Here is a 22,399-nt window from a genome sequence, read left to right on the forward strand (position 1 = left end):
CTACTAAATGACTAGGGGCTCTAGACTTAGGAATAATATTTGAGGTTTTAATTTCTTCTTTTTTAACTTAGATGAAAAGCAGGGTGGAGGTGGTTTGGGGGGAGAGGGTGGAAACACCCAAAGACTTTAAGAAAGTATTAATAAAAGAACCAGCATAGTTCCATAAACCAGATCCCACTCACTAAACATAAGAAAAGAGAGTAAACAAGGAGGGAAAAAGAACTTAGAAAGAAGTAATAGGCCTGGCGTGGTGGCTCATGCCTGTAATCCTAGCACTCTGGGAGGCCAAGGTGGGGGGATTGCTTGAGATCAGGAGTTCAAAACCAGCCTGAGCAAGAGTGAGACCCCGTTTCTATTATAAATAGAAAGAAATTAATTGGCCAACTAATATATATAGAAAAAAAATTAGCCGGGCATGGTAGCTCATGCCTGTAGTCCCAGCTACTTGGGAGACTGAGGCAGTAGGATTGCTTGAGCCCAGGAGTTTGAGGTTGCTGTGAGCTAGGCTGATGCCACGGCACTCACTCTAGCCTGGGCAACAAAGCGAGACTCTGTCTCAAAAAAAAAAAAAAAAAAAAAAAAGCAAAGAAAGAAGTAATAAAGGGAACATAGGGAAGGTCAATAGAGCTCCCAAAAAATAGAAACAATTTTATTTCACTTAGAATACTAAAAATCATCACATTAATTTTGAGACAAAATCACCTAGCTCATCAGTTCTTAAAGTATGGTCCAAAAACCACTAAGAGCCCATTCCCTTTTCCAACTATATATCTGTGTTAAGCTGGATTCTCTCATATACTTCTACAAAAACAAGATATATATCTGTGTTAAGCTGGATTCTCTCATATACTTCTACAAAAACAAGATATATATCTGTGTTAAGCTGGATTCTCTCATATACTTCTACAAAAACAAGGTACCACTACAGATTGAATGAAGAAACAGATGAGAATCCAGCTGTTTTCTATTAAGCCAGAAATGAAACAGATTTGAAAAAAAAAAAAAGCCATTCTTCACACTAAATTTTCTTTTGCTTAGGAAAACGTATTTTTTCATAAAAACACTATTTAGGTTAACATGTAAGGGGTTTGTTATTATTTCTAAATAAACATTTAAATTTTTCCTCAGTTTTAGTCTCTAACATATTAATACTAATAGATACAAATCACATAAAAGCTTTTTGGAGTCCCCCATAAATTTTGAGAGGATAAAAGGGCCCTCAAACCAAAAAATTTGATCACTGATCTAGTGAAATAACTTAGTCTCGCCAATTTTTTTTTAAAAAACAGTAGTCTTCCTCCCCCCACGCACCCCATTTGGAATGTGTTCACAAATTTCCCCCTTGTTCCTCTTCATATTGTTCCTGAAATCCTTGGTCTAAGATAACAAAAGTAAACCCTTTAGCCTTGTCCTCTAACACAGACTCCCTATGCCTCAAAAAACTGTATTTAAAGACTATATTTAAAATCTTTAAGCTGAAATCTAATTTCCTTTTGGCATTAATGCCTAATAGCAATATGGACTCCTGCTTATTTTTGTGCCTTGATTTAACTAGTAGCAGTTTCTTTCTTTTCTTCGTTTTTCTTTCCTTTCTTTCGTGTGTGCATGCCACCTCACCAAGCCTGATTTAAAACTTTTAACAAACAAGAAGAACAAAGACTCCCGCTATCTTTACTGACTATAATACGATCCTCGCTGTCGGGAGTAACTGCCTGAGCTAACTCTGGCACAGAAGTTTATAAATGAATTCATGCTGAACTAAAGCTTCCCGGTTTAAAGGGCAAGGAAGCACAAAGACAGCCACTTATCACCAAAACACACGGTCTTTCTTCATGGGCTGTTGATAGCGTTCACACTCTTGCTGTAGACTGCCTGAAAGGTTCCCACACGTGTCCCCAACTGGTACGGACCTCAACCTCGCTCTTCGGGGTTATTTTCGCTTAAAGGAGCACATGCCCGCGAATCCCAGATCCCGCACCATTTCCCCTCAGACGATGTCAAGGTTTGGAGTTAGAAAATGCCTAAATCCACCTTGAAAACCAAAGGGAAGACCTTTTGGTAGGTTTCCATTTTCTTCTCTTCCCTCACCAAATTCTCTGTTAGAGACAACAATTAAGATCGGTGGTATCACAGAGTCAAATGTCCTCGCTTTCCCCAAAGGGTAAAACAGTGGTTTTCTAGCCTCTTTTCCCTGTCAACAATCCCACCCTGAGAGAATTTCCCCTCAGCCCCCGCTCCTGCTGATGCACCAAGATCCTTGTTCTCGCTCATACAGTCATTGCCTGACATGATACTGAGTTATTTTTGTTTGTTTGTTGGAGGTTGGGAATTCTGAGGAGGAGTAGGAGCTGCCTGTCGCCCTGAAGAGAGAGCTTCTCTCCTCAGGTAACAGGTACCAGGATTGGCCCCGCCTAGCACCTGCATCTGCAACCAGAGAAAAGTCAGCTACCTTCCGGAGCAAGGGGGATCTACAAGCGAGGGGTGTAGTGAGCTACCGCTAGGACTCCGCTACCCCTTCCAACCTCTACCAAGTTTTCCCGCCACCAAGAGGAGGCGCGAGGACGTGCACAAGCTCCTCCCCCCAGCCGCGTGCTCCCGGAGCTAAGGCGCATGCGCAGCTGAAAGATACTTCTGCGTTTGCGCAGCTGCGGTATTTCCGCCATCTTCCAGCCTAATGCCCCAGTGAAACTACAAATACCACAATCCTCGTGGATTTCACGTGTTTTAGGCGGCGGCAGGAACGCCTGATTATTCCTAAGGCACATCTTTCTTTTACTAACTTTTCTCTCTGTCCCATACTGCCTTTTCCTTCCTCTTTTCGCTTCCTGATTCCTATTCCTCCTTCTACTCTCCTTCACGCTTTTATTTTAATATATTATTTGCGACTATCCTGAACTCCACTCTCGCTTCTACCGCCCTCTGCTCAGTTAAACACTCCGTTGGCAGGGAAACCAGGCCAACCTTCACCCTGGGGAAGCGGCGTGGAATCGCTTCTTCCCCATTGGCCTAAGCAGGGGGCCCCAAAGCAGACCAAATCTTCTTCCCCGCCCACACTCGCTTATATATAAGGCGGCGCAAAGCCGCGGCGTGCGTCCGGGAAGGCCTGCGAGCCAGCGGCGGCGTAGGCAGCAGGCGAGCCTGCAGGCTGCAGGGCTCGTGCGCAGGCGCCCGAGGAGTGGGCGGGGGCGTTGGTGTCGGGGTCGTGGGTGTGGAGGCGTAGAGGAAGGCGTGGTGTCCCCAGGTGATTGCGATTGGGGGAAGGCGGAGGAACGAGAGAACAACTCAGCCGTTTCGGGGGAAGAGGAAGTTGGACAACATCGACTGTTGTAGTGCTTTTAATCCCAGTTCAGCAGAGAATATTTTCGAGGGGGGTGAGTTAAAATGGCCTATCGTATTTTACTGAGAACCGTTGGTAGGAAGACGGTCAATACGCTTCGCTCCTTCCGCTCTTCTACTTTGAGGTTCTCCCCTCCGCTGCCACAGAAGCCCTTCTAAGTAGGTGGGCAAAGGGAGGGGGAGGTGTGCGACCAACCATTCATGAATAATTCATGAGGTCCACCTCTTTCCTTTGGAAGCCACACCCCTCGAATCGTGGTGACGCACGTTGCGTATACCAAACTTTAGGAAGCGACGTAACAGTCCCCACCCCCAGGGTGGAGGGCGGGGCGTCTTCTCCAGCACGTGCTGCATCTACCCGCGCAAGCCCAAAAGGGTGTGCGCAGGCGCTGCCCACCAGGGGGAGGAAGGAGGCGGGGTAGGGAGGTTGTTGGGTTTAGAGCCGGGCGGAGACCGCCGAGACTCATTCCTCAGGAACAAGGGTCGGGTGTCAAGGAGACCTTTTCACACCAGCTCCCGTTCCCCGCCTACGGTGGGTGGGATCGCGCGGCAGAGACAAAAAGGATATCAGTAGGGCCGGACATAGCTGCGAAGGAAAGTAGGGTGTCAGTTTGGGGTGGTGGGCTTTGGGGGGGTACCGAGGGGGGGGCTATATTTAAACTCCCGGAGCCGTTAAGTTGGTTCGTACTCTGATGCGCGCGCAACCAGGGCGGTGGCAGAGTGCGCATGCGTGGCTCGGGGGCGAGAGGAACGCGCTCCCGCAGTGCGCGCTCGTGGCGAAGGGGTAGTGGTAGAGGAGAAAAGGGCCGGCGCACGCGCGGTTGATTCCTCGAGTTGTTCGGGTCTCGCGGGCATCTTGTTTTGGTCTCGCGGGCGAGTGGGGCGCGCATCGGGGGGAGGCGCTTGGGCGCGAGACTAGAGGAGAAGAGCAGAGCTGCGCGCGCACTTGGGAAAGGGGGGAAGGGAGCGGGGTCAAGGAAGAGGGGGTTCAGCCCCCTGATCCCCTGGTTACCCTCGACTGGGACGGAATAAGGGGAGGAAATGATCGAGATGGCGGCGGAGAAGGAGCCGTTTCTGGTGCCGGCCCCGCCGCCGCCGCTCAAAGACCAGTCGGGCGGAGGGGGCGGCCCCTCGGTGCCACCGTACCAAGAGGCCGCCTCTGGGGAGCTCCGCGGCGGGACAGAGCGTGGGCCGGGCCCTCGCGCACACTCAGCGGGGGCCGCAGCTTCTGGGGCTGGCACGGAGAGCCCCAGGGCCGCATCCACCCCTCGGGGCGGCCCAGCGCAGCAACACCGAGGGGGCGGCCCCCAGACGCAGTCGCACGGGGAGGCCCGTTTGTCGGATCCCCACGGGCGAGCCGCTCCCCTGGACGTGGGGGAGGAGCGACGGGGAGGGGGCGGGACAGAACTGGGCCCCCCTGCCCCTCCTCGACCGCGTAATGGCTATCAGCCCCACCGGCCCCCTGGGGGGGGTGGAGGCAAAAGGAGAAATAGCTGTAATGTGGGAGGAGGTGGTGGAGGCTTCAAACATCCGGCCTTCAAGAGGCGCAGGCGGGTTAATTCGGACTGTGACTCTGTATTGCCCTCCAACTTCCTCTTGGGGGGCAATATCTTTGACCCACTAAACCTAAATAGTCTCCTGGATGAGGAAGTGAGCCGAGCACTCAATGCGGAGACCCCTAAGTCATCCCCCCTTCCGGCCAAAGGGCGAGACCCAGTGGAGATCCTCATCCCCAAAGATATTACTGACCCGCTCAGTCTCAATACTTGCACTGATGAGGCCCAAGTAGTTCTTGCTTCACCACTCAAGACTGGTCGGAAGCGGCATAGACACCGGGGACAGCACCACCAGCAGCAGCAGGCAACTGGAGGGAATGATAGCCACTCTGTGCTACCCACAGCCCCCCTCACTCCCTCACTCCACGGGGAGGGCATCACACAGCAGCAGCAGCGGCATAGGGGCCAGAACCGCGATGCACCCCAACCCTATGAACTCAACACAGCCATCAACTGCAGGGATGAAGTCGTATCTCCTCTTCCATCTGCCCTGCAGGGTCCCTCAGGCTCCCTCTCAGCCCCTTCAGCTGCCTCAGTTACCTCTGCACCCCAGTCTTCCTCCTCACGACATCGAAAACGTCGCAGGACTTCCAGCAAGTCGGAGGCAGGGGCTAGGGGTGGAAGCCAGGGTTCCAAGGAAAAGGGCCGAGGGAGTGGGGGAGGCCGCCACCACCACCCACTACCTGCAGCAGGCTTCAAAAAGCAACAGCGCAAGTTCCAGTATGGGAATTATTGCAAGTACTATGGGTACCGCAATCCTTCCTGTGAGGATGGGCGCCTTCGGGTGTTGAAGCCTGAGTGGTTTAGGGGCCGGGACGTCCTAGATCTGGGCTGCAATGTGGGCCACCTCACCCTGAGCATTGCCTGCAAGTGGGGCCCGTCCCGCATGGTGGGCCTGGATATTGATGCCCGACTTATCCATTCGGCCCGCCAAAACATCCGACACTACCTGTCTGAGGAGCTGCGTCTCCCACCTCAGAATTCTGAGGGGGACCCAGGGGCAGAGGGTGAGGAAGGGACCACCACTGTCCGAAAGAGGAGCTGCTTTCCAGCCTCGCTGACAGCCAGCCGGGGTCCCATCGCTGCACCCCAAGTGCCCTTGGATGGAGCAGACACATCAGTCTTCCCCAACAATGTTGTCTTCGTCACGGTAAGAGGGTCCAGAGACTCTTGGAATAGGGGCCAGCTATGAAGAGGAGATTAAATGAGAATGTGGCAGGGGAAAGATATGACCCAGAGGGGTTTTCGTGCATTCATTCCTTGCTAGGAGAACCAGATCCTCAAGAGAAGGGTCTGGATTGCTGAGTGAGAGCCTCTGACGGATGTCTTTCCCCTCTGATAACCTGGAAAGGTGTGGGACTTTAACCCTTGGGGTCCTTCCTCATGACTGCAAGGATCTCTTCCCCAAGATAGAGGATGACGACTCCTTTTGCCCTGCTCCCATCCCAGACCTTCAGGGATGGGTGTCATACATGGAATGCCTTGGGGGTGTGGGGAGAGATTAGGGTAGTGGCAGACTAATATTTACAGTTTCTTTCCTTTAATAGGGACCTTGTTTACATCAGCAGCTTTTGTTTCCCTAGACAGTTCATTGAAGAGTGTCAGTGGTCAGAAGTCCGGTGGCTTGACTTTAGATCATATCCACATTGACCCTAGATAGTGGGAGGGGGAAGAGTCAGACACTCCTCTTCAGAGAGGGAAGGGTACTGTGCCTGGCAAAATGTCTGTCCTCTGACTGCACATAGCTCCCCACAGAACACTCATCAGGCTATCAGCCAGAATATTTGACAGCGTGTTGAGTTGAGCCTGAAGAATGGATTTTCCAGTAGGTGGTGGTGAGCTTATCACCTAGAAAAGGTTTCCTAAGGGACGTGGCTCTTCATTTCTCTCAGAAAAAGGAAAAATAAGCCTGAAATTTTGCCAGCCCCAACTACAGGGAGGGAACCACAGGTCTCTCTTTGAAACCTGGGTAGTTACTCTTGCATAACATTGTCACTCTGCTTAATGTTTGTGGCTGCAAATAAGCACAGGATAGGGTCTTGGGAGAACTCTGACATCTCCCACTGTAATTTGACCCCAGTTTGCATGACTTCATGGATGGGTGATTTGCTCCATTTAAAATTACCCAGGCTCCTTTTTTTATGCTTGTTTGGTTTTTACCATCAGTAGGAAGCAGAGAGAGAGACAGGAAAGAGTAGAGAGAAAATGAGACTCAGAGGGCACCATTTGGGAGTCAGTCTGAGAAGAATGTGACCACAAGCTAAAGTGAGGCTGCAGAGTAGGTTATGTGGAAGCTGTGGTTCTTGTAATCCCTCTGTTGACCTTCCCCACTTCTTGCCTTCAGGGTAACTATGTGCTGGATCGAGATGAGCTGGTGGAGGCGCAAACGCCAGAGTATGATGTGGTGCTCTGCCTCAGCCTCACCAAGTGGGTGCATCTGAACTGGGGAGATGAGGGCCTGAAACGCATGTTTCGCCGGATCTTCCGGCACCTACGTCCTGGGGGTATCCTGGTCCTGGAGCCTCAACCCTGGTCATCCTATGGCAAGAGAAAGACTCTTACAGTGAGTTGGGTTTCAATGGAAATGGGGAATAATTATTCCTTTGGTGTAGGCAAAAAATGCCTAAAGGAAGCAGAAAAAGGACTTTCTGAACAAGCTGAAAAGGCCCCTGGGGTGGGCATCACCCTTGGCCAAGGGAGGAGAGGCAGCAAGCTTAAGTGGTCCCTTGCCTTTCTCCCTAGGAAACAATCTACAAGAACTACTATCGAATCAAGCTGAAGCCAGAGCAATTCAGTTCCTACCTGATGTCCCCAGAGGTGGGCTTTTCTAGCTATGAACTTGTGGCCACACCCCACAACACCTCTAAAGGTAAGGCTGGCTTATTTTGTTGGGGGAGGCAGTCTTGGCTGAGAGGGCACAGAGACTCTGTGGGGAGTCGTGAGGTCCTGCCAGCCCTTCTGATTGCACACTCTCCTCTCAGGCTTCCAGCGTCCTGTGTACCTGTTCCACAAGGCCCGTTCCCCCAGCCACTAAGTGGCCCCCTGAACAGAAAGTGTGAAGAGGCTGCCCTCACTGCTCCTAAGGACCTGGGGGAAGAGGAAAGTATCCTAAGGTCTTTCCTTTCTGACTCCAAAAAGTTTCCTTTCTTGGATCTGCAGAGAAAGCTTTTCTTATGTTGCTGCCCCTGCCTCCCCTACACTTCTGGCACCTAAGCAGCAAGCCCAGCTGTGCTGGAGTTACCACCATTATCATCCCCGCCCCCAGCCTGCTGGGCTGGATGGCATGGACTGTTTGCTGACCTCTGTTCTCCTGGGGCATGGGAGGTGGGAGGTTCAAATTCTCTAGCCCTTTCCTCCTGTTCTCCCAAGGAGAGATTCCCATTTCTCCTCGGCCCATGTCCCTAGCTGCATTTCAATGGACCACGGATAGATGGACTGAAGGTTAGAGGGGGAAGCTTGGCAGGGAGGCACGCAGGTACTGTGAAAATCCTTCCCTCTGCTGTCCCCCAGTGGGAGAAGGGGCTGGGCTTTTGAATGTGTGAGAACAGCACAATAAACTTGATGTCTAGGGCAGTGGCCCCAACACCTGTGTCTGTCTGATACTTTCTAGCTGGTAGGGAAGGGATAGTGCCTCCCCGTAGAACCTGTGCTTCCTCTCTGCTCATACTCGAGTCTCAAGGAAGACAGGTTTTTCGGTGTTCAGGAAGATTGTTGACTGCTAGTCAAATCTACACACAAGTACACAGAACCCTAATCAGGAAAAGGGGTGTAATGCAACTTTTGATGTGGAACTTGAAGAGTCCCATCTTCTTTCCCCAAAAAACCCTGCTGACAAACTTTGTGCGTGGAAGCTTTAGGCAGAAGGCTAATTTTGAAAAGAGTTAGCAGTGGAGGTAGAAAAAGCACTTTGGACCAGAGCCATCTATCTACCTGCTCTTTGACCCACCAACCACCTTTTGTGTGCTGTGGAATCAGATGTATAGGCAATTAACATGAAAACTCTTTAGTGGCTCAGGTGTTTCTGGAACTTTGAATGAACTTTTGTTCCACAAATACTGAACCAACCCTCTGGGGTCAGGCATAAACAAGATGGGCAAAGCCCTTCAAGGTAAAAAGAAAGATAATTTTCATTAACTCCAGTGCTGGTAGCAGCCTTGCAGGTTAATTGATACAGGTAATCAGGGAAGGCCACGCTTTTAAATGATCACAAATAAGTGGTGAAAAGGGACGAGTGTCATCAAAAACGTAGTGGCTGTGACTGAAGTCAGGGAAAGGCAGGTAAGGTGGTGAGGGAAGGAGGGGTATTTAACCTCTTATTTGGACAGTGTTTTCCACTTGCTCTGACTCTACGAAGTTCCTAAAAAGCTCAAAAACTCTACTTCCAGGCAGCTTCCAACCTGAGGCTAGTGGAGAAACCCCGGGGGTGTTTTTGTTTTTTTTTTGAGACAGTCTCACTCTGTTGCCTGGGCTAGAGTGCCATGGCATCAGCCTAGCTCACAGCAACCTCAAACTCCTGGGCTCAAGCAATCCTCCTGCCTCAGCCTCCCGAGTAGCTGGGACTACAGGCATGTGCCACCATGCCCAGCTAATTTTTTCTATATATTTTTAGCTGTCCAAGTAATTTCTATTTTTAGTAGAGACGGGGTCTTGTTCTTGCTTAGGCTAGTCTCGAACTCCTGAGCTGAAACAATCCACCCACCTTCGGCCTCCCAGAGTCCTAGGATTACAGGTGTGAGCCACCGCGCCCGGCCCCCAGGTGGGGTTTTAGCCCCACCTTAGAGCTCCAAGAAGAGTCCCATTTGTTAGCAAAACCATTTTATTCTGAAAAATAATTTTAACACAAAAATATGAACTAGCCATCCAGGGAGCTTTGAGGTCTAAGCTTCCCATCGCCTCAGTGTCCGATGCATGAGGAAGGTGTCCTCTGAAGGCCGGGGTCGGAGTTGAAGCCGGAGAGGGGGCAGACCATCCAGGGTCAAGTGTGGAGATTCATAAAATAGTGTTTCTGGGTCACACAGGATGGTCATGTCTGGCCCTGGACCAGATGGCTCCTGTTGGAGTTGGGGCCCAAAGCCACGTTACACTCTGTGAAAAGAATCCATGACGGGGGAGGGGAAGGGTACAGGGAGGAAGCCCCACGCCCAGGTCCCTTCACCTTTGAGGGCGGGGCTCGGGCCTGCGGCGGCAGGAGAGCCAATTTCTCCCTCAGTGCAGCGTTCAGAACCTGTTCCTCCGGTACCTGCAGGCTCACCAGGTCCCGGAACAGCCGCTTGGAGCGCGGTACGTTCAGCCCTGAGACAGCAGGGGGGGCGGAGGTGAGCGAGGTCCTTCACCCCTACTCCCGCTCTCCGCCGACCGCCTCGCCTCCTCACCCTCGGACACGCTCTCCTCCAAACCGCAGCGGATCTGGAACGACTTTCTCAGCTGTTCCTCCACGGCCTTCGTGGCATCAAACTGGCTCCCAGCTGCGGCCCGCGCGGCCTGCAGCTCGAGGCTCAAGGCCAGACTGCTCTGCAGCCCGGGAACCTCCAGTTCCTGCGGCGCCGCCGGCTTGTCGCTCGGTGCAGCGGCCGGCGGCGGCGGCAGCGGCTCGGACCGTACTGGGGAAGGCGGCGCCAGGCGGAAACGGACCTGGGACCAGAGAGCAGGGCCGTGAAGAGGTGGGCGCGGGGTCAACAGGATGGGTGTAAGACCTTCCCCCAGCTCACCTGCCGCCCCTTCCGAGTCCCTCCCCGCTTCTCCGCCCGCCCCTTCCGCCGCCCGGGGCTGCAGTTTCGCGGCTCGGGGCTCTCGGGCAGTGGGCTCAGGCTCAGGTCCAGGCCGGGCTCAGGCACTGGGGCGCGGGGTGCCTGGACTCGGGGTTCTGGGGGTGGCCCCAGGACTGCCACGGCCTCTTCCCCGTGCACCAACTCCAGCTCTGACCCCCCACAGCTCATCATCTTTAGAGTTGCTGAGGGGGTGCAGGGTCATAGGGGAGCTAAGTTAGGGCCACCGGGCACCGACTCGCCACCGCCTCTCTCCCGCCCTCCCAGGCGCCGCTGCCAGGGCGGAGACAACACCCCTCCGCCCCACCCTATTGGTGCTCCTACAGCGTCATTTCCTTTGCTCCGCCCCCAGCTTCCCGGCGGGCTTCCGTCTGCACAACCTTGGCGCCGCCCCTAGGGCGAGGTATTTTAGAACTGAAGCCCGTTGAAGCGCTATGGGTCCTCATCAGGGCCACTTCTTTTGAAATCTCCGATGTGGTGTACCTGTTCGGAGGAATCTTCGTCCGGCTTGTGCTGAGGTTTCACGCGTGTCAGTGTTCCCTCTTGGGGCGCCAAATGGGTCAGCTTTAACTTAACGGTCCAATGTCTCCGCATCTAGACCTCCCCGCTCGGGGCCCCCACAGCATTTCCGGATGTTCAGTGGCCTCGGAACTCAGCCCGGAGTGTCTCTCAGTGGGGGTAGGGCTGGCTGACCCAGCCCTGGGCTCCCTCCTAGGACTCAGGCACTCTTTCGGCCTTTTGTGACTTCTTTTTCCCTTCAGGAGTTCCTGAAAATATTAATCCATATAAAAATAGATGTGTGTATTCTGGGTACAGTATTTTGTTGTTTTCTTTTTTTAATGTCAGTGTATTTGTCCTGGGCCCCAACCTACTCCAGGTAGCCGAAGACCCCTGGACTGCGGAACAGGAGACTGGAGCTTCCACCGGCTCCCTAAATTAACTTGGGGCAAGTCCCTCAGTTCTGTTGAGCCTCCGTCTATTCTTATGCAACAGGTAGTGAGTTGGGTTCAGGAATCTTGAGGCTCTCCCAGAATGGACTTCAATTTGAGAGTTTTCACATCCTTTGTTTTATCTGTCCAGAAAATACTATTGAAGATCAAATAGAAGGAATAGCATAGCCCTCATTTTACAAAATGATTTTTAAAGGAAGATCTTGGGGACTGAACTCTGATCTTTTCTTTTGCTCAAAATTCCTTCCTAAACCATGCTCACAAATGGTAAAATCTCACAAGGAAAGGTTTTGTTAAGGAAATATAGTGTGGTTTACTTCCCAGCCTGATTCAGTTATAGCATTAGCATCACCTAAAACATAGAAAGCCCCCTATCTTAACTCAAGCATCCTAGCAGATCCTTAACTTGAAAGATCCTCCTGTCTGGACCTCCCAGAGTGCTCACACCTTTACCTTAAATTAAGCATTTCCTTTCTGGTTTATTAGATAAAGCCTAACTCTCTCAGCCAATTGTCAGCCAAGTAATCTTTACCACCACCTATAACCTGTAAGCTCCCCACCCAACCCCTACCCCCATCCCGGCTTTGAAATGTCCCACCTTTTTGGGCCAAACCAATGTATGCCTCTCACGCATTGATTTGATTTATGACTTTACTTGTAACCTCTGTCTCCCTGAAATGTATAAAACCAAACTGTAACCCAACCACAGCACATTCACTTGCTCAGGGTTTCTTGAAAGTGGCTCCAGGTCATGGTCCTCGAATTTGGCTCAGAATAAACATCTTCCAATATTTCAGAGCTTGGATTTTTTTCCATCCACAATCTTAAAGGTGAAACAGTAAAGGCTTTCCTGCTACAGTCAGAAACAAGAAAGTATGTCCATTATCTTTACTGTTCAATTGTGAAAGGGAATAGGGAGGCACAATTTTTTTTTTTTTTTTTTTTTTTAAGAGACAAGGTCTCACTCTGTCGCCCCAGGCTGGAGTGCAGTGACATGATCATAGCTTACTGCAGCCTCCAACTCAAGCATTCTCCTGCCTCAGCCTCTGGAGTAGCTGGGACTAGAAGCCCACTACTTTTTTTACTTTTTGTAGAGAGTGGGTCTTGGGCTCTCCCTATATTGCCCAGGCTCGTCTGGAACTCCTGGCCTCAAGGGATCCTCTCGCCTCCACCTCACAAGTGGCTGGGATTACAGGCTTGAGGCACTGCACTGGGCCAAGTATGAATATTTTTTGAAAGTAGAAGTGTAGATTATTAAGAAACTTTAAAAGGCCGGCGCGGTGGCTCACGCCTGTAATCCTAGCTCTCTGGGAGGCCGAGGCGGGCGGATTGCTCGAGGTCAGGAGTTCGAAACCAGCCTGAACAAGAGTGAGACCCCGTCTCTACTATAAATAGAAATTAATTGGCCAACTAATATATATAGAAAAAATTAGCCGGGCATGGTGGCACATGCCTGTAGTCCCAGCTACTCGGGAGGCTGAGGCAGCAGGATTACTTGAGCCCAGGAGTTTGAGGTTGCTGTGAGCTAGGCTGACGCCATGGCACTCTAGCCTGGGCAACAAAGTGAGACTCTATCTCAAACAGAATAGAATGAAGGGAAAAGTGGCTCTGAATATACTGCATTTTGTATATTTGACTTGGGAAATGTATATATTTTACATGGTTACATGAAAAAATTAGTTTTAAAAATCAATCTCTAAAGTTGAAAGAAAAAATGAATAAAACCAATGAACCTAAATGTGGATCTAGTTAGTGACATAACTACACAGAAGGTAACTTCTGAAGTGACTTTAAAACAGTAATTTGTGCATCTCTGAGATCTACCCTAAGGACAAAAATAACTGCCTTTTTGAAAAAAAAAAACTACCAAAAAATCTTATTTTGTTCTTAGTAGTCTTGTTGGAAATAGGAGAGAATGTGTAAGATAAAGCAGATAACCTCATTGATGTTGTCAGAACTGGAATTTTAGCATAAAAGATGTAGTAGATGCAGGTGTAAAATGTAGGATATTATGCAAAACCCCTATAGCCTTGAATTGGGATAGAAAGTATCTATATGAATTTATAGTATATTTTACCTAAAATTTAAAAGTATCTCTATCCGAATTCTGTCCACTGAAAAGCCCTTAGAAACAATGACACAGTGAGCACTTCTGGTCCCCAGAATGTGGGCTATAAATTCCATATTGTGGTCATTTCAAAACCTGTAGACAAATGTTCATAGCAGCTTTATTCATAATAGTCAAAAGCTGGAAACAACCCAAATGACCTTCAACAGGTAAAGGGTTAACTGTGGTACATTCATACCATAAAATATTACTCAGCATTAAAAAGGAACAAACTATTGATACATGCAACAACTGGTATGAATTGCCAGGTAATTATGCTGAGCAGAAACAAATCCTGGCCGGGTGCAGTGGTTCACGCCTATAATCCTAGCACTCTGGAAGGTCAAGGGGGAAGGATGGCTCAAGGTCAGGAATTCAAGACCAGCCTGAGCAAGACCGAGACCCCGTCTCTACTAAAAATATAAAATTAGCTGTACAACTAAAGATATATAGAAAAAATTAGCGGGGCATGGTGCCACATGACTGTAGTCCCAGCTACTAGGGAGGCTGAGGCAGAAGGATTGCTTGAGCCCAGGAGTTTGAGGTTGCTGTGAGCTAGGCTGACGCCACAGCATTCTAGCTGGGCAACAAAGTGAGATTCTGTCTCAAAAACAAAAAGAAGCCAACTCCAAGAAGTTACAGGTTGTATGGTTCCATTCATATAACATTTTATAAATGGCAAAAACTTAGAAGACAGAGTTAGTGCTTGCCAGATGTTAGAGATTAAGTGGAAGAGGCAGTGAGATAGCAGTGAGTATGGTCATAAAAGGGCGACAATGGGGCTCGTTTGGTATTTGAACTGTTCATTTTTTTTATTGTGGTGATGGATACATGAGCTTACACCAGTGATAAACCATGTAATTTTTAATACACACAAATGAGTACAAAACTGGGAAATGTAAATAAGATTAGTGGATTGTATAAATGTCAATATCCTTGTGATAATATAGTTTTGCAAAATGTTACCATTAAGAAAACTGGGAAAAGTATATAAGGGATCTCTCTGTATTATTTCTTACAACTACATATGAATCTACAGTTTTCTCGATAAAATTTTTAATTAAAAATAATGTTGGGCTGGGCACGGTGTCTCATGCCTATAATTCTAGCACTTTGGGAGGCCAAAGTGGGAGGATCACCTGAGGCCAGGACTTTGAGGTTGCAGTGAGCCGTGATGATGCCACTGCACTGTAGCCAGGGTGATAGAGTGAGACTCTGTCTCAAAAAAATAATAATAATGTTGGGGTTGGGAATGGTGCTTGAGGGATATATTAATAGATCAAACAAGATTAGCCAAATGATGATTATTAAAGCTGGGTGATAAGTACGTGAAGTATTATCATATTTTCTCTACTTTTGTATATATTTGAACATTTCTATGACTAGAAGGGGTTTTTTTTGTTTTTTAAAAAAGGAGGCTGAGGCAGCTTTGGCACACAGGAAGTGTTGGAGCTAAAACTAGAAACAGCCCCCCCCCCAGGCCTTGGCTATGCTAATGATTATATGGGCCCTACAGGAACCCTCAGCCTTAAACTTTAGTCACTATCTCATCTCAGGCCCCAACACAGAGGAAAAAACAAGCCACTCTGTTTGCCCAGCTTATGTTGTGGGCCTCCAGGAAGTGGAAAGTTCACTGTTATGACTTTTAAGAAACAATGTGAATGTGAGAATTGGTGGGTGGAGGTGAGGGAGATGAGGGGTCCCAGTCCTACCCACACTCTTCTAGATTTTTGTGGCTGGACCTGGCTGGGAGACCAGGAATTGCTTTTCCTCTTAAAAAACAAAAAACAGGGTGTGTGGGGTGGCTCACTCTGGGAGGCCAACGCGGGAGGATTAAGCAAGGTCAGGAGTTCGAAACAAGCCTGAGCAAGACCAAGATCCAGTCTCTACTAAAAATAGAAAGAAATTAATTGGCCAACTAAAAATATATAGAAAAAATTAGCTGGGCATGCTGGCACATGCCTGTAGTCCCAGCTACTTGGGAGGCTGAGGCAGGAGGATTGCTTAAGCCCTGGAGTTTGAGGTTGCTGTGAGCTAGGCTGATGCCACGGCACTCTAGTCTGGGAAACAGAGTAAGACTCTGTCTCAAAAAGCAAACAAACAAACAAAAAGAAAACCAAAAAACCTACCTCCAGCAAGGTACTGCTAAATGATGAAGAACTTCTCTATCCCTAACTCATGGTGCCATGTCCTACAGCTGCACCGTCTTCTACAAAGATGGGTTCCAATTACATGGCCCACCAAACCAAGCCTTGGCTCGGGACATTAGAAGAGGGGGAAAAGGAGGCCAGTGAGGAAAGGTTAGAGAACAATAGAATAAGAAAAAAACTGTAAATATGGTCGTCATACTGCTCCCGCCCCACAGTGCCACCTAAGTAAAAGAGAAGAGATAAAGAAAAGCTTCATTGGCCCCAAGTGAGGGTGTCCTGCCCAAGCCCTCTTTGACAAATACCCCTACACTCCTCTTAACCCTGCCAGGCTGGAGAGATCCCACCTCTGTATCATCTCCCATCCAGGGGAGGTGGGATAGGGAGAGGCAAGAGGGAACAATGAAGGAAGAGGAAGGAGGCACAGAGATCCCCAAGAAGAGATCCACTTATGACTGAGGTTCCATCTTGATATGCTAGACCTCACCAGGTAGATAGAGCCGTTCCCAGACCTGAGTGCTGGAAAGGGCCATCTCCGAGCTTCTGCTGGGCCAGATGCTATGGGTGGGCTAGATGGGACAAGAGACAGGGCAGGGTCCCAGGTTCTTCAAGGGACTATGCCCTGAGAAGGGGTGGGATACTTCCAGCACAGGGGTCCATGGTGTGGCTGGGACTGCTGCAGAGGGCAGATGGGAGGACCTGCCAGGGCAGGGGAAGAGCAACAGGTACACCTGGGAGAACCCCTCACCTCCTGTGCCATACTCCCAAACTAGCTCCTGCCTATGGGTACGGGCCAACCCAGAGACACTTCCACACTGTGTTCCTGTCACACGGGGAGTGCTGTTGGATGGGAGTGGCCAACCCCCCAAACACAAACACACCCAGGCTCCCAACCCCAGAGCACTCATTTATGCAGAAGCTACCAGCCTCACCTTGGGACGCAGGTCCCAACAGATCTCTGCCTAGCAGGGAGCCAATGCCTAGGACCTTGGAAAATGGGATGGGGGAGCAGCAGATAGTCTGTTACTTGATGAAGTTGGACTCACAGGAGATGCTGGGGGTTCTTGAGGGCAGAGGGTGATTCCAGGGAAGCCACTAGATCAGACAGGGAAATGCTAGTGTGAGACTTTTCCACAGCCCAGGGGCGGCTGCTGAAGAAAAGGAACAGAGTCTGCTACGAGGCCCAGAGCCCCTCAGACTTCTCTCTGCAGTGGTTCCAGGAGCCATCTGCCAGATGCCAACCTCACTGGAAACGACAAAGAGGAAGTGGGAGGAGAGGGAAAGCAGGAAGAGGGAAGGAGAGGAAGAAGAAGACTGCGGTGGCTGGGAAGAGTGGGAACCAGAGAGAGAGAGAAATGTGCTGGGCTAGGGAGAGAGGTGCTTTAACCACTTCAGTACATGCGTTGACTATAGTCGATAGCCACAGATGAACGTGCACAGCCGAGCGTCTACTTTAGCGTTAGTAACAAAACTTGACTTTTCTAATTTTTCATTTATCAAAATAAAATTGTGAACATTTAAAAATAACATAATAAAAACATATATGTGTATATTACCTATTCTGATTTACATTACAAGTAAAGCTGCCTGTAAAGTAAAACAAGCTTTCAGTGCTTTAAAGCTTTCCTCATCACACAAGAGCAAAACGGATTCGTCGTCAATGCACAGCACAAACTATCGTGCAGACTATGAGTGCGGGCTGTGGGCAAGGTTTCGCGGCCGGTGAGCACCGTACCAAAATGGTTAAGCAAAGAGGGCGGAAGGTACCTGGGGGCTGCACCATCATGAAAGGGGCCCAAGAGCCTGGGACTTGGTCCACAGTAGTGACCTCAACTTGGGCAGCTTGGCAGAAACTTGAGGAGGGACTAGGGTTGGGGATAAAGGAGAGGAGGCTTGAGAGAGAACCAGCTCTGAGGTCCAACCTTGGTCCAAAGGGTGAGAAGACTCCAAGATGGCAGAGGAGGACACTTGAACCAGGGCCAGCTGGTGTCCCCTGATGCTGCAGCTATGGAAAGCTTGGGGGGGAACAATAGTATTCTTCTCCCCCCAAAACTACTGCAACTCCACAGACCTCCACCCTCCCTTGCCCAAAGCCTACTCCAGCCTCCAAACCCTCCCTGTGCCTCAGGAGTGTCATTGACCCCACACTGTGCCCAGCTCCCCCAGGCCATCCCCAGGCACAGACTGAGCCCTGTCCTATTAATAGAACCTGCTTCTGCTCGAAGCAGAAGGGACCTTATTGCTTATGAGAAAACTGAGACCCAGGGTTGCCGGCTGGTAGGTGAAAAGCCAGGGCCAGAGCCCAGGGCGCCCCCCTCCGTGTGTCCTACTGGCCTCTCCACACGTCTCCTGCCACTTATGCAAAGGGGGCACCCTGTGCCCCAGAGCCCAGCACAGGGCCTGGCATGGAAAGGGAACATAAATGCTTGTCAAATAAGAGAAAAATACTCTTTTAAATGTTTATTTTATTTTATTTTGAGACACAGTCTCACTCTGTTGCCTGGGCTAGAGTGCCGTGGCATCAGCCTAGCTCACAGCAACCTCAAACTCCTGGGCTCAAGCAATCCTCCTGCCTCAGCCTCCCAAGTAGCCGGGACTACAGGCATGCGCCACCATGCCCGGCTAATTTTTTCTATATATTTTTAGTTGCCCGATTAATTTATTTCTATTTTTAGTAGAGATGGGATCTCGCTCTTGCTCAGGCTGGTCTCGAACTCCCGACCTTGAGTGATCCGCCCGCCTCAGCCTCCCAGAGTGCTAGGATTACAGGCTTGAGCCACCGTGCGCGGCCTGTTTTCAATTTTTATTTTTTTTTTATTTATTTTTTTTTTTTATTTTATTTTTTGTGGACGAGGTTCTGGGGTCCCAAGAGAGGGAGGCCCCAGAAGTCGCCCCTGTTTTCAATTTTTAAACACTATTCCTGATTCTGACAATTTGGGATTTGATTAATAAATGTTGTGATTTTTTTTTTTTTTTTTTAAGAGACAGAGTCTGACTCTGTTACCCAGGCTGGAGTACAGTGGCCTAATCATAGCTCACTGCAGCCTTGAACTCCTGGCCTCAAGAGATTCTCCCACCACAGTCTCCCAAGTAGCTATGACTACAGGTGCATGCCACCACACCCAACCTGGTTTTTTGTTTGTTTGTGGAGATGGGGGTCTTGCATGTTGCCCAAGTTGGTCTCAAACTCCTGGCCTCAAGCAGTCCTCAAGCCATGGCCTAGGGTTATAGACATGAGCCATTGCCCCTGACCTGTGATTTTTGTTTTTAATGCCCCAAAATTCTTTGACACTGCTTACATTAAGAAAGGGGATTTGTATATGTCCCCTCCTCTTGAATCTGAGCAGACTCGTAACTTGTAAATATTAGAATATGGCAGAAGTGACTTTTAAACTGGATAGTAAAATGCAACTTTCACGTTATTGGGTGGAGCCCTAAGCTTGGAACTCTGAGATGCCCTAGAAGAAGTCTAACCAGAAGCCACCATATTGTAAGGAAGCCAAGCCACCTGAAGAGGCTGCACTGCATGTGGGTTGGCAGTCCTAGTTCTCAGGTGCCAGCAGACTTTGGCATGAATGAGCCTTCAGATGCCTGCAGCTGCCAGCCACATAGTCATCCCAGCTGAAGTTCCAGATGTCATGGAGCAGATATAAGCCTTCCCCACTGTGTCCTTCCTGATTCTCTGACCTACAGAATCTGAGAACATAACAAAACAGTTGTTTTGAACCACTACGTTTGGGGTGGATTGTTATGCAGCAGTAATAGTTGGAACAATGAATAAACTACACATGTCCTACTTGTGTCAATAAGAACTTGTACCTGTAACAGAAGTACCAAGCCTGACTCCAAGCCTCTCTTTGGGATACTGGATTCCTACCCATGCCCAGACATCAGCATCCATCTCCTTGCTATTATATTTGGGGCCATAGTATAGATGGGATTCGGGGCGGTGTAAGATAGGGAACTAATCGCCAATATCTAATGGCTGGCTGCCCTCCTGGGGAGGCTGGGTCTCCATTATCTGCCCACCCTGCGTCTCTGCCACAGATATGACTGTCAGGAGGCTGCTCCCTGGGAAGGGACGATGAGAGGTTTCGCAGAAAGAAAACCTACCGGCAACAGGGCAAAGCCTCATGAGATCGTCCCCAGGGAACAAGCTTATTACGGTGACAGCACCCAGTGACAAGGCTCTTTTATTTAGAACTCACCAAGTATCCTGTGAAGAAGTTTTTATAATCTACTTATGTTACAGATGAAGAAACTGAGGCTCAGAGAGATTAATTGACCCTTGTGCCCAAGGTCACACAATGAGGAAGTGCACACAGGATATATGATCAGGCTGTAAGCTCCTAAGCCTAACTCCTTCTGCTCAACTCCCTCTCCAAGAAGGTTCAGGAAGCCCTATGCCTCCATCCCAGATCCCCCAGGAGCATCCACACCATGGCTCTCAAAGCCTTTCTACCACTGGGACCCTCTGGGGCCAGCCTGTTTGGTAGCAGCAGCCCCAGGAGCTCAAGGAGAAAGGAAATGCCCCCTGGGGGAGAGATGAGGTTGTGGGAAGTGATGAAGCGGGGTACTGGGGAGCCAGCACCTCATTGGTCTGTGGTCTGGGCTCTGAGGCAAGTCTGCAATAGCGGCAGCCACCCCAGCCACATGGGACGTCATCCTTCCCAGATGGAAGGAAGGAAACCCTCAGTGATTTCAGTGCTTTCACGAGGATTATCTTCTAAACCTCTGAAAGAGCGCCAGAGCATGAGTCCTATTTCCTATATCTACTTGCTGTGTGATTTTGAGCAAACTGCTTGGCCTCTTTGCGCCTCAGTCTCCTCATCTGAAAAATGGGAGTGATAGTGCCTACCCCAGAGGGATATATTTCAAGCAGCTAGCACAATGCCTCACATACGGTAGGTTCTGAAAGATGTTCAATCTTAGTATTCCTGCCAGCAATCCTGATGTGGGTGTCACATTCACATTTAAATTATAGAAGGAGAGAAACATGCTGGAAACCTAGGGCAAGGTTAGTTATTGAATCTGGCTCAAACTTTATCATTGAGCTGCCTGGCAGCCAGGGCAGAAGATGAAACTTGCCAGCCACCTAATTTACATAACGAAAGGAGGCACTTTGGCTCATTGGGGAGTCCCCCAGGCTGGCCCTCCCCACCTGCCCTCTTTTCTGCTCCAGGTCCCAGCTACTGGGGTGGCTGCCTTATGGGCAGCAGGGCTGGAGGCACCCAAGGGTGGGAGAGGGCAGTGACAACAGCAGATCTGGTGATGATGTTTTTCACATGTGAATGGACTCTAGGTAACCCGAGCTTGGAATTGGGGAGGACCAAGGCACTTGCTTCCTGGCCTCCCCCATGCCCTGCTCCTGCCTCCCAGTGCAGTGGGCTGACCTGGGCTGCAATGCCAGCTCCAGTGCCTACTGACCATGTGACCTGGTCATTCCTGGGAAAGGGATCATTCCCTTTCCTTGAAGAGCCCTCCCTTCCTCATCCAAACCCTGGGGAGAAGACTTGCTTCAATGTAGTTGCCAGAGCTCAGATGAGTCCCTCAGAAAGCCAAGTCCTTGTTTTTCAGGAGCTGATGGACATCATAGCAAGGGTGCTATTACCTTCATCCTTCCTCTCTGTCCACCTTTCTCCCCTGGACATCGTCTGGGACATCCTATCCAGTTCCCATTTTCCTTGTTTCTGCAGCAGATGAGTGGGATGTCAAGGATGCTAGGAGACAAAAGGCTTCCAGTCTCTCTGATGGGGGTCTCTGAGACAGGGGACTAAGTCCTTCCCACCTCCAGTCCCTGCTGCCTGGCCCTGCACAGATCCCCTCCAGCCCCAGCCCTGCTCCGTAGAAAAGGCAGACAAGGCAGAAAATGTGGCCTCAGCTCTCAGGAAGCTCAGAGTCTCATGGGGCAGAAGACATGTCTATCACCTGCTCCCTGACACGTGCTCTTTGCCAGGGCCTGTGAGTGGAATGGGTGGCTCCGAGAGGGGCCAGCCATGGCCCTCCCAGAGCTCAGCATCAAGGCGAGATCAGGGCCCACATGATAGATGAAGCAAAACCTCATGCAGCGGTACAGACTACACCTGGGCCCAGCTCAGAGAGGGGCGGGGCAGGTGAGCCTGGAGATTGGCTGAGCTTCCTGGAGGAAGCCCTTGAAGACGTAGGAGATTGAACAGGAGCTCTCTATTCTCCTCTCTGGCAGTCCAAACCACCCTCCCCTTCCCATCTCTGACCCAGGCCAATTTGGGTCTGAGCAGGGCGGTTCTGCTCAGTGTCACCTGCCAGGTGAGTGCTGCCCACACTGCCCTGCAGACCCTCCTGCCTTCCTCTGCTAACCCCACCGACGGGGGCCCCACCATGCCCTGGACTCACCTTTGCTTCCTGCCACATCCTTACCAATCCCCAAATAAGAATTCGGGAGGCCTAGGATTTAGTTTGTGGCAATTTGTTACAGCAGCCATAGAAAACTAACACAGCTGGGGGAAGGTCTGGGCTGCACGCTGTGCCCCCCAGGTCTCCCCTACACCTTCACCTTGGC

The 22,399-nt window shown here is 50.1% G+C and overlaps 2 protein-coding genes across 5 annotated transcripts; one reads left to right on the forward strand and one right to left on the reverse strand.

Annotated features, from left to right (window-relative positions):
• Positions 1–2,735: 2,735 nt before the first annotated feature.
• On the forward strand, positions 2,736–8,475 carry MEPCE (methylphosphate capping enzyme). Of its 3 annotated transcripts, none has more exons than XM_012759377.3 (5): positions 2,736–3,371; positions 5,389–6,042; positions 7,237–7,455; positions 7,635–7,761; positions 7,874–8,475. In XM_012759377.3, exons 2-5 carry the CDS (start codon positions 5,779–5,781, stop codon positions 7,924–7,926), a joined length of 663 nt encoding a protein of 220 aa, XP_012614831.1. In that variant the 5' UTR covers positions 2,736–3,371; positions 5,389–5,778; the 3' UTR covers positions 7,927–8,475. The 3 variants fall into 3 exon arrangements, with proteins under 3 accessions (XP_012614831.1, XP_012614829.1, XP_012614828.2); XM_012759375.3 differs by lacking the exon at positions 2,736–3,371 and adding an exon at positions 3,612–3,868; XM_012759374.3 differs by lacking the exon at positions 2,736–3,371 and having other exon boundaries at positions 3,969–6,042.
• Positions 8,476–9,690: 1,215 nt separating this feature from the next.
• On the reverse strand, positions 9,691–11,272 carry PPP1R35 (protein phosphatase 1 regulatory subunit 35). Of its 2 annotated transcripts, none has more exons than XM_012759373.2 (4): positions 11,141–11,272; positions 10,265–10,523; positions 10,048–10,184; positions 9,691–9,943 (listed from the first exon to the last, which is right to left on the reverse strand). In XM_012759373.2, exons 1-4 carry the CDS (start codon positions 11,249–11,251, stop codon positions 9,770–9,772), a joined length of 681 nt encoding a protein of 226 aa, XP_012614827.2. In that variant the 5' UTR covers positions 11,252–11,272; the 3' UTR covers positions 9,691–9,769. The 2 variants fall into 2 exon arrangements, with proteins under 2 accessions (XP_012614827.2, XP_012614826.2); XM_012759372.2 differs by lacking the exon at positions 11,141–11,272 and adding an exon at positions 10,601–10,959.
• Positions 11,273–22,399: the final 11,127 nt, after the last annotated feature.

Source organism: Microcebus murinus, chromosome 19 (genome assembly GCF_040939455.1).
Source record: "Microcebus murinus isolate Inina chromosome 19, M.murinus_Inina_mat1.0, whole genome shotgun sequence".
In the NCBI taxonomy this organism is placed as follows: domain Eukaryota; kingdom Metazoa; phylum Chordata; class Mammalia; order Primates; family Cheirogaleidae; genus Microcebus; species Microcebus murinus.